At 43.8% G+C, this 12,051-nt stretch overlaps 1 protein-coding gene across 1 annotated transcript in view; it reads right to left on the bottom strand.

Moving 5' to 3' along the window:
• BLVRA (biliverdin reductase A) overlaps window positions 1-12,051 on the bottom strand; it is a 55,306-nt gene that overhangs the window by 10,989 nt on the left and 32,266 nt on the right. The window contains exons 3-5 of the mRNA XM_022593069.3: window positions 11,928-12,049; window positions 8,820-8,939; window positions 7,188-7,285 (exon numbers count right to left, since the gene is read on the bottom strand). Coding sequence (XP_022448777.1) covers window positions 7,188-7,285; window positions 8,820-8,939; window positions 11,928-12,049 — 340 coding nt within the window. The remainder of the gene's footprint in view (window positions 1-7,187; window positions 7,286-8,819; window positions 8,940-11,927; window positions 12,050-12,051) is intronic.

Raw genomic sequence — 12,051 nt, 5'->3', positions numbered from 1 at the left:
AAAATTCTACATATTTACTTGCCTCCCCCCAACGAGTTATGTTATTGGTGTCCCAATTTATGTATTTTAATCTTGTGTATCCATTAACAAAATATTGTAGCTATAGTTACTTTTAATACTTTTGTCTTTTAACCTATATACTAGAGTTCAAAGTGATCTACACACCACCATTGCAGTAATAGAGTATTTTGAATTTGACTATATATTGGGTTGGCCAAAAAAGTTTGTTTGGGTTTTTCCATAAGATGTTACAGAAAACGCGAACGAACATTTTGGCCAACCCAGTATTTACATTTAGCGCTGAATTTCACACTTTCATATATTTTCTTGTTACTAGTTAACATGCTTTCAGGCAGGTCCAGTGGCGATAAATTCTCCTTTTATTTGTCTGGGAAAGTCTTTATTTGTCCTTCATTTCTGAAGAACAATTTTCCTGGATAAAGTATTCTCATTTGATATTTTTCTTTGAGCACATTGAACGTATCAGCCTACTCTCTCCTGGCCTGCAAGATTTCTGCTGAAGAATCTGCTCACAGCCTTATCAGGATTCCCTTGTGTGTGATGAGTCTTTTTCCTCTCACTGCTTTCGAAGTTCTTTGTCTTTGATTTTTTGTGAGCTTGGTTAAAATGTGTCGTGGTAACAGTTCCTGATTTTGATGGTTGTATGTGGTTATCTAGACTGTTTTTATTTGCAGGATATATGCATGAAATTATTGGGGGGTGAGGTTGGCAATTTACTCTCAAATGATTCTCAGGAAAAAAGAGTTCTCTGTACTGTATTCACAACTCTTCTATAAGTTTGAGGTTATTTCAAAAAAAAAAACAAAACCAAACCAAATAAATACTTATCGCACCAAAAATACGACAGCGAGCCAGAATCAGTCATGGATTATGAAATAAGATATAACTTCTAAGGAGAAAATGAAAAGGCAACTTGCAATTAATAGACTTGAATTCTCGACTCATTTATTTCCTCAAACATGATTTCAGCAGCTTTCTGACATAAGCAGTATATTATGAAATTCTCAAAGAACTATTTCTGGCCTCATCTTCTGAAATAGGGTGTTTTGTGTATCTCAGAAATAATAAATAAGTGTTTTTAAATTTGGGGGGGGAAATTAGAAGAAATAAAAATACCCATGATCCTATTTACCAGAAAGAACCACGACTAAGATATATTGGTATATTTCCTTCTTTCTTGTCATCCTGCTGTGAATTATTTTTCATGGTTGTGATCATATGGTAGAAACAAAATTATATTTAGTTTTAGTTTTAAAGTGTCAACATGAATTCATGTCATTGAAGAAAATTGAGAAAATGTGGAAGAGTATAAAGAAAAAAATATAACCGCCCAGAATTCTACCAGCTAATCTCTGTTACCATTTTGTTTCATTTGCTTTTTTTTTCCTTGCATATATGTGACATGATGTTTATACAGATGATTGAGCAATACAGGAACGCTCTCAGATCCTAGCTGAGAGAGAATCTGCAGGGAAGTCTGGTAGTAGGTAATCGATGTCACTGAGGGGACAAGTCACCGACAGGAAAGGGGCACTAGGGAATTTTCTGGAGTAATAAAAATGTTCTGTATCTTGGCTGGAGTAATAATTACATGGGTATATACTCTGTCAAAATTCATTTAACTCTGCACCTAAAATCTCTGAATTTATCATAAGGAAATTATATCTCAATTTACAAAAGGATAAGGACTTAATTAATTTAGTGAGATGAGTACCAGAATTATTATTCAGTTTCTTCACTGGCTTTGGTGTTGGCCTATTCAGAGCTGCTTTTGTAAAAGAAATAAGACGTTTCTCAGAACTTCTTGTGTCGTAGAGGTAGGTCTTCCTTTGTAACTAGTTTAGCCATTAATACAAATGCTAGAAAAAATTGTCTCACTTGTTATTAAATGTGTCAGACTTGGCAAGCTATCCCATCTGATTGGCAGGGTGACAGATGGGGCTGCAGAAACACTGATTCTGGGAAGAAACAGAGGAACAGCAGGCCATGCACTGCCCTGAGCCAACAGTGATTCATTTTATATGTGCCCATGAAAACAAAAATATGATTTTCCATTCCATTTCTGATATTTGAAAATGCAAAAAGTACCCTTAACCAAGCACTAGTCAGCTATATGATAACCAGTGCTGGGACTGTTTTCTATGGCGTCCTGGGTAAATATGTCGGAACAGTTATGGTTCTTAGAAAACTCTTTCTTATATGAAGATGAGCTCTCCATCTCTATAATTCTGCCCCCTACAAACAGAAGCAATACAACATAAATTTATTTTCTCTTTCTGTGGAGAGCTTTTAATATATCTTAAAATGTTTCTCCTTTACATTAAATATTTAAACTCTAGTGATATGTCCAAATTATGTGTAACTTTTAAAAATTTGTTTTTGTTTGGGAGGATTATACTTTCTAATTTAGGTGCCTAGTATTCTTTTTCTTGCCTACCTGCTCTGGCTGCAACTTCCAGTACTATGTTGAACAGAAGTGGTGAAAGTGGTCATCCTTATCTTGTTTCCTGATCTTGGAGGAAAAGCTTTCAGTGTTTTACCATTTAGTATGATATCAGCTGTGGACTTTTTATATATGGCCTTTATTATGATGAGGTAGTTTCTTTCTATTCCAAGTTGTCATTATAACAATGTGTCTTGGTGTGGGTCTCTGGATTTATTCTAGTTGGAGTTCATTGTCTTGAATTTCCTCCCCCCAATTTAGGAAGTTTTCGGCCATAGTTTCTTCACATAAGCTCTCTGTCCCTTTCTCTCTCTTGTCTCCTTCTCTGACTTGCATAATGCATATAATGATAATGATCTGCTTGATGGTGTCCTTAACTCCCTTAAGTTTTATTCATTTTTTTCTATTTTTGGCCATGCCACATGGCATGCGGGATTTTAGTTTCCCCAATCAGGGATCGAACCTGCAGCCCCCGCAGTGGAAGTGTGGAGTCTTAACCACTGGACTGCCCTTTTTCACTTTTCTTCATTTTTTTTTTTTTTTTGCTCCTTTGACTCAAATTTCAAATGACCCATCTTCAAGTTTGCCAGTTCTTTCTTCTGCTTGATCAAATTTGCTGTTGAACCCTTCTTGTGAATTTTTCAACTCAGTTATTTTATTCTTCAGCTCAAGAATTTGTTTGGTTCTTTTGTATAGTTTACATTTTCTTTGTTGATATATTTTCATTTTGTTCATGCACTGCTTTCCTGATTTCATTTACTTGTCTATGTTTTGTGTTAGCTGACTGAAAATCTTTTAGACAGTTATTTTGGTAATTCTTGGATCTACATTTCGTTAAGGTTGGTTTCTGCAGATTTACTTCATTCCTCTGAGTGGGCTATATGGCCCTGTTTCTTTGTATTCCTTGTGATCATTTACAGGCAAACCTCGTCCTATTACACTTCGCTTTATTGCACTGTGCGGATATTGCATTTTTTTTACTAATTGAAGGTTTGTGACAACCCTGCCTTGTCAGAGGATGGTTAGCATTTTTTAATACTAAAGTATTTTAACATTAAGGTATGTACATTGTTTTTTAACATAATGATATTGCACACTTAATAGACTATAGTACAGTGTAAACATAACTTTCATATGCACTGGAAAACCAAAAAATTCATTTGACTCACTTTGTAATATTCAATTTATTGCTGTGGTCTGGAACTGAACCCGCAATATCTCCAAGATATGCCTGTATTGAGATTTGAATATTTGAAAAAACAGCCACCTCCCCCAGTCTTTATAGACTTGCTTTGTACGGGAGAAGACCTTCACCAGTCAGCCAGGCCAGAAATTCTGGAGGCCACTCAAACCTTTTCTGGAGATGTATCTTCTTTGGGCTTACACATGTAATTTCCAAGTTAAAGAGGTTTGCCCCTGTTCTCAAGAACCTGTAATCTCTTGCTCCCTGTGGCGCCTGTTCAGAGTAGTGCAGTCTCCCTGGTGCTATAACAAACTACAGTGCTTGCTTCGTTCTTAGCTGCCCTGACCCTGGCATCCAATGTCTACTCCTGTTTCCTTCAGCATTCCCAGTCAGGAGAGACAGAAATCAGCCCCTGAAAAGCCAGAACATTGGACACATGTTCCACTCTTTCCTTTCCCCCTGCCTTAGATTCTTCTAATCTAAGAATTAGAAGGGGAAGGGCTATGGTGAGCAAATGCAATGAATTTTCTTACCCACTTCAATGCAGCTCTTCTTGGCTCTGTGCTTGCCTGGGGGTACCGCAACCACTTAACTGATTTCTGGAGTACTTGCTAAGGTATTTTGGTCTATATATTGTTGTTAAGTTGGTGTCTCTGTGGGGAATGAGGTTCTGAGGCTTCTTATTCCACCACCTTGCTGACATCACTCCCAAATTATCCATAACTCTTGCCGTCCAAAATGATATAACATTAGGTATGCTGAATTGAATAAGATTATTCCTTCCTGTGCTACAATGTAATTGCTATAATTACTGTTTCAGTTCCCTTTCAGCAGATTAAGTTAATACTGCTAGCTGTGACCATTTGACACTGTGGGCTCCTCAAGGGCAAGGGTCATCTTCTTGTTATCCCCTATTATCAAGGACAGTATCTCATACGTAGTGGTAAGTATCATGTAAACGCTGCTTAATGGATGTTCTAGTATGAGTTATGAATACTTGTCTAGAGAACAAAGGTCACTCTTGGTGTTCAGGGCTGTTCTCTTTTCTCAAAGCCATTCATGATCTGTAAGCAAGCCATCCAGATTCTGCTTGCTTAAGGAGCTAATACCAGGATCCAATATAACAATATTTTCTCATTTTTAAAAAAGTAAGTCCATATTTGATTCAGTTTTCTATAGTTTTAACCTAATGTGCTCTTTGTGTTTCATTTACATTTCGTCATCATGTCTTCTGAGGCCCTTCTTAGGTTAGAAAGTTTCTCAAAATTTCCTTGTTTTTTAATGACCTCGATAGTTCTGAAGAGTATTGTTTAGGTATTTTGTAGAATGCCCCTCAGCTGGGATTTTTCTGATGTTTTTCTCATGGGTAGACTGGGGTTGTGTGTTTTGCACAGGAAAACTACAGAAGTAATGGGCCATTCTCATCACATTATATTAAGCGTACATAAGACGTTAATAAACAGAAACCTCCATTAAATAGTGCTGGGAGACCAGAACAGGGAGCTCCCATACCCTGCGATGATAGTAGAGCCCAACAGGAAAACGACGACTCCTCTTCTGTCCTGGCAAGGACTCAGCCAATGAAAAGCCATGGACTCTTGGCTTACTATTCCCCCCACAAACTTCCTTTCCCCTATAAAAGTGTTCCCCTGCCCTTGCTGTGCAGGGATTTGTACGTGGCTCGCCACGGTTGCAGACCTTGAATTGTAATTCTCTGCTGATTCTGAATAAACTCATCTTTGCGGGAGAAATAACTGGCAGTCTACTTGTTTTCAGTCAACAGGTACATCCTATTAACATGACTTATCACTGTTCACACTGACCTCAATCATCTGGCTGAGGCGTAGTGTTTGGTTTCTCTAGTGTAGAGTTAACTCTTTTTCCCCTTCTTTCCATCTTGTGCTCTTTGGAAGGAAGTCACTATGCACAGGACATTATCTTCCTGAAGCCACTTAGTTTGTTTTCTTGTAAAGTGTTCCACATTCTAGTTCACTTACTCTTTTTTGGTGTCATTTAATTTGTTCCTTCATCCCTGTATTTCTTGTGAAGTGAGAAGTCTGGTTAAAATCTCAGTTACAGGATTTGTGCTACGCACATCCCACCAGACGGCTTGTGATGTCATACTTACCCATATGAGCAATCACTTGGTTAGGATGGTAACAGTAGAACTCTTCATTGTAAAAGGACATTTTTTCCTTTGCAGTTAGCAAGAAATCTCTGGCATCTTGCACTCTGTCCAGGGACGTTTGTGCCATGAGAAACACTATACAAAGGTGATGGCCCCAGAGCTCCCCAACCTTTTGCTCACTTCAGTAGTCATTCATCCATCTTTTCATTCGACGAACACCTACTGAAGGCCTATCTGGGCGGTGTTTAGCTTTAGCTGCTGGGGCTACAGAGAGGAAAGATGGGCTCTGTCCTCCAGCAGCACGGCCTAGTACTAGAGAAAGGCAATCAAGAGTTTCAGTAGTGTGACCCGTCTACGCTGGTGATAAGGACAAGGTGCTTTCTTTGGTGATTTTCATTATAATTGTTCACCATACTTTGTTCATATTTTAAACATTTAAAATAGCAAGTGTTGAAACAGAGAGAGTTTTTGACTTAAACTTCATTTAACTAGCTCCATTAATCCCTAAAACATTCTAGTTAGTTCTAATTGCCTCCGTAGAGGGACTTGTCCAGATACCATAAAAACAGAAAAATCTCTGGAGGGCGGCATGGCTCAGAGGAATGAATGTGGACTTCAGAGCCCAGAGAGATTGAAACCAAACCTCCATCTCCCATTTAGTGGTCATATTACTAGCTTTGTGACCTGGCACAAAAAATTTTTTTTCAAGTATAGTAGATGTACAATATTACATAAGTCACAGGTATACAATATAGAGATTTGTAATTTTTAAAGGCTGTGCCCCATTTCTGGCACAATTTCTTAACTTCTCTGAGCCATGGATTCCTATACATAAGCTAGAGAAAATACCTACCTCCAAGGATTTCTAAGAGAATTAAGCAAAATAACATATGAAGTGTTTAGCAGAGTTTTCAAGTTACTGGCATATAATAAATATGCCAGTGTTCCTCTTGAGAAACAATGAAAACTAAAACTATGCACATAAGACAATCAATTACCCTGATCTGTGCATTTTTCCATTAGCAATACAACTATCACATGAATGAAGCCAAAATGAAATATAATTATATATATTATTATATAAAATAATATATAAATATTAATAATATATAATCTGTAACACTAGCATAGGTGGAAGCTAATTCATACTTTTCATTAGAGTAAAAGAAGCTAAGTCTTGAACAAACGTTTGCAAATCCCCACCCATCCCTCTGCCCTGTGGGCCCGCCACACATGCCCCCTTTATGTGCCTACAGTATGGGGTGTGGGGTGGTGGTGTGGGAGCCCATGGGACCAGTAACATATCTGACATGGGGTTAAGTTTTAAAGGCATAAAGATGGTACCACAGAAATCTTAGAGGCAGGAATCCTTAGGAAGAGGGTCTGTGCTCTATGCACAGAACATACGTCACCTTTCTGCTCAGCCAGTGCCCACAGTTCCTTAGCTGCTGCCCAAGACAGTGTCATGGGATATTCCACAAGGACGTGCTTGCCAGCGTTTAGGAACTGTCTTTGGGAAAAAGGGATAAATACAGAGAAAATGCACTTCAATTAAACTTCACTTAAGTGCCCTGCATGACAGAGAACAGAATGTTATAAATGCACAAACGTCTCCATGTAAATGTGTCATGACACGGGTGAGAGTCAGGGCCAGAGGGGGAGGCGGATGAACTGCATCTCACGTGATTTTCTACTAAGTGGTAAGAGAAAGGCTTTCTAGTCATGTGTTCATCTGAACACTCACCCATTCGTCTACTCACGTATTCAACCAGCTACTATGTACCAGTTACTCTGGAGGAGAAATACAGCCATGTTAGCAGGGAAATTGCCTATTACCACGTGACAGCTACAAATTAAAAACCCACGGCAGCCAGCTGTGCCTGAGGCAATCGGAAAAGATTTCACTAAGGCTCTGAACTGGGTCTTGAAGTATCAACAGGCATTTTCCAGGTGCCAGGGGATGAGGATGTTTCACTCTGAGCAGCATATGCAGGGGATTGGGTGTTTATGGGGCGTTGTCCACTGGGACGTGGTGTGAATTTCAGCATTTCAGCATGGCAGGGGAGTGGGCTACAGGGGGTGGAGGGAAAACTAGGTCCTACGAGTGGCTGGGAGCCTGATGTAAAGGATGCAGAGAGCTGTGCTCAGAGGTCTGGCTGTTATTCTCTAGATATTCTCGGAAACAAACATTGATAAGCATGGGAATTACATGATCACTTTGTTAAGGACATACCCTCTAGTGCCACAGAAGTTTAAGGGGAACCATAGAAAGGTGTTTCTGTCCACACTCAGAGTGGGCCTGAGAAACAGGGGGCAGCTGACTCTGGGGAATGGCATGGTGGAAGCAGCTGTAGTCTGATGTAAGGACCCAGAAGGGAAGCTGAGATTCTGGGGGCGGCTGGCCCTGCCTTGTCAACTGCCAGGTCCTGAGTGTGGCTTCTCCTTCCAGGCTCAGTCCTACCAAATGCTTGGGGGGCTCTAGGCTCTGCATTCAAAGGTGGGGCGGGGGAACACTTCCCATCTCCTGCTCTACGAATAATGCGATCTCCCCACTCTGATGCCACCACTATCTCCTTACTCATCTCGTGGCCAAAACTCTTCCTATTAAAGCAACTCCTAGAGACCTTCTCAGAGATTTCGTGTTGTCGAAAGGGCAAAGGACAAAATGTTGGAAACTGAAAGGACTATGGCAATTCTCCAAGGCACAGAAAAGATGGTGGCTAAGTTAAACCACCAGAAAAAGGCAGGCACTGTTTAAACCACACTCAGTAAGCTTTTTACGAAGAAATAAGATACTTTAATTGTTAATGTTTCTAATGTTTTAAGTTACGGCGTACTAAATAAATATTAGTTCTACAATATTTTTCATGTCCTTATACATTTATAACCCAGAGTGAGAGTTCAAATTCTGACAATTTTGAAAGGTCATGGATCCAATGTAGTTCTTCCCATCAGTAATTAAGGCCCCTTTGCTAGATGTCAGCCTGCCCCAGGCGTTTTTATCGTCCCGCACTACTGTGCAACGCAAGGACTTGAACACCCACCTGATGTAGTCCTCGTGGCTGGAGCTCTCACTGCAGATATAAGCAACCTCAACCTCTTGACTGGAAAGAGCATCTTCCAAAGGAATCTGCGGCACCCCATCAGTGCTCCCCAGCTCTCGTCTATTTGAGAGGAACAGACAAGTGGAGCTCAGAGGAGGCGGAACGTCGGCTGAGAACACGTGAGCGCCATCCTTCTCCCCATCTCCCAACAACGTCCTGGTGATCGACTTTTGGAAATGAAGCCATGAACTTCCTGCCTCCCACTTCCAGGGCATTTTTCAGCATGCAGCGAGAAACACGGCCTCTGGGGTGAAGTTGGGGACCTGGCATCGAGTGCCGACGCCACCGCTAACAGCCCACATGACGTGGGAGTCTTTGCATTACTTCATCTCTAGGATAAAAAGAACTGATCTCGGGCTTCCCTGGTGGCGCAGTGGTTGAGAGTCCGCCTACCGATGCAGGGGACGCGGGTTCGTGCCCCGGTCCGGGAAGATCCCACATGCCGCGGAGCGGCTGGGCCCGTGAGCCATGGCCGCTGAGCCTGTGCGTCCGGAGCCTGTGCTCCACAACGGGAGAGGCAACAACAGTGAGAGGCCCGCGTATCGCAAAAAAAAAACCAAAACAAAAAAAACTGATCTCCCGTAATCTCATTAGACACGATCTCCAGGGTCACTGCCAACTTCAAACACTCGGCCAAACACCAGGACTGCCTAACCTAATCCAAATCCAAGACACTTAACACCTTTAAAGGGGCAAACGGCTGTGTGATTTCAAGCTCCTTCATGGCCTGTGATGGTCAAGTGGAAGGTGGGCATCACTGCCTCATTTACAGCCGAGCTGACAAAGCCCCGAGAGGCAGGGGCTCCACGGCTAACCAGCAGCAGAGGCAGGACAGGAGCTGAGCGTCCCGGCTCCTACACATTCAGAAGGACCCCCGCCTCAGGAGAGCTGGGAGCCCTGGCTGTCCGCACGCTGCCCCAGAGCAGAGGCTGGAGAGCAGCAGTCCTCCAATGGCGGCTGCCACAGAGGAGATGGGGCAGCCGGCGGGAGGCTCGGGCCAGCTCACAGCTCCACCCGAGCGGCAGCCAGAGCGCCTCTGGGGAAGCGTGGCTGCGGAAGGACATGGCGGCGGGCTTCTTCCTGTGGGGACCACCGACCTACATGGCTCAGTGTGACCAGTGCTCCCCGCTTGTCTCCTGTGTGCCTTCCCCGTAGGGAGTATGTGGGGAGCGGACTTCCAGTGAGCTCAGTCAGCTAGAGGGAGGAAGACACATACACACCTATAACAACACGAGAGTAACGGGGAATGCCGAGCCGGGGGCACAGGTGAAAGAGTCAAGGAAGGCAAGGAACCCCAAGTTTCAGGGTTTCAGGAGAGGCTTCCCGGGGAGGTGACAGGACTTAGGTAGGTCGTGAGGAACAGGGCCCGTGAGAAGGGGACAGTGTAGTAACAGCAGGGTTGCGGTAAAGCAGGGATGGAGGGGAGCTGGCCGTCCTCCCGAGGGACCTGGGTAGGTTGGGCATTCCCGCTGCAGCAGTCGTGGCGCCAGCTGCCGAGGGCGGGGCTGCAGGGGGAGCAGAGGCCCCATTTCAGCCTGGAGCCCGTGTCGTGCAGGATCCCAGCCGCAGGCACGGGAGCAGCAGGAGAACGGTGCCGGCTAATCGTAATGTCAAGCCTCCCATTTGTGCTGCTCCCTTAGAATCTTTCCTTAAAAATTAATTAATTAATTAATTAATTTTTGGATGCGTTGGGTCTTTGTTGCTGCCCGTGGGCTTCCTCTAGTTGCGGCGAGCAGGGGCTACTCTTTGTTGTGGTGCGCGGGCTTCTCACTGCGGTGGCTTCCTTTTGCTGCAGAGCACAGGCTCTAGGTGCGCGGGCTCAGTAGTTGTGGTGCATGGCCTTAGTTGCTCCGTGGCATGTGGGATCTTCCCAGACCAGGCCTCGAACCCGTGTCCCCTGCACTGGCAGGCGGATTCTTAATCACTGTGCCACCAGGGAAGCCCTCCCTTAGAATCTTACTGGGAGGGGAAGACTGACCAAGGGCAGATTCCCAGCACTTCTGGGTCACCTTAGTGCCGCCACTTTAAATCCTTAAGGAAGGGCCAGGCTTCGAGAGAGGCAAATTGGAAGAAAGCAGGTCCCATAAATTAAAATTTGAAAGAACTTCTACGTGGGCCGTCAGGATAGTTACTTACGCTCTGTTTAAATATTGACCTTTAGTTGATTTCTCTAAAGCACTAGGAAGCAGACACGTGCCTGACTTGTCCTCTGCGGCATCACCTGCCGACACAGGGCCTACCTCTAGTTCCCAATGACTGTTGATAAATGATGTTACAGGGCGTTAGTTTGGTGAATGGTGTGTATGTGAGGAAGTGGTCGGGGTAGAGGAAGGAGCTGAGGGTGGGGCAGGGAAGAAGAAACGCGCTGAAAAGTTTGGTTTTGAGTTACAGGAGATAAGTGATACTCCTTAAAAGCGGGGCTCAGAATTATCAGAGGGGAAAAGAACACATGGTGTTTAAAAGATGGGCTTTGGAGTCAGATAGACCTGAGCTGACATCTAGTTCTTAGATTTTTCCAGCTGTGTGACCTCAGGCAAATTACTTAACCTCTCTGTGGCTCAGCTTCTTTATCTGTCAAGTGGGCTGACATCTACATCAAATAGTTGGTCAGGCTTGGAAAGCCCAGGGCCCTGCATGGATGGCTGTCATGGTAACTGATGTGACAGTTACATGGTACCTGATGTATCACACCTAAAGCCTTCATTCAGGACAACCCACAAGTGTTCACTGTGCCCCTTCAGTAACCGTCAGGCCCTGTGTTCATCTTCCCTACGTCTGACGGCAGTCCCCTCTACGGAGGAGCTGAGGGTGGTCACGCTCTTTATTCGGGTACACTGGGCTGACTCACTGTACATCCCAGCTGCAGGTCTAGTTACTCTTCAGTTCCCAGACCTGTCCCAACTTGTGGGGCTGATCCTGCATGGTTCCCTGGAATGACCCTGGAGCTGGCTCGCTCTCTCCTGGGTCTGGAGGAGCTGCGTGGCCCAAGGCCTAACCCATCTCACCGGGCTTCCCGTGAATTACAAGGCACAAAGCAAAGAAAGCCACCTGGACACGAAGCCAATCAGGTTCAGGTACGCTGAGGAAGCGTGTGGATTCCGCAAGTCCCGGATCCGCACGGAGCCAGCTCTGCCGATGCCAACCACCACCACGCCAAACTTCCTCTCGGGCT

Source organism: Delphinapterus leucas, chromosome 9 (assembly GCF_059928025.1).
Source record: "Delphinapterus leucas isolate spDelLeu-1000000601 "Yukka" chromosome 9, BTC_Dleu_Yukka2, whole genome shotgun sequence".
Taxonomy (NCBI): Eukaryota; Metazoa; Chordata; class Mammalia; order Artiodactyla; family Monodontidae; genus Delphinapterus; species Delphinapterus leucas.
This window is presented reverse-complemented; position numbering and strand designations above follow the sequence as displayed.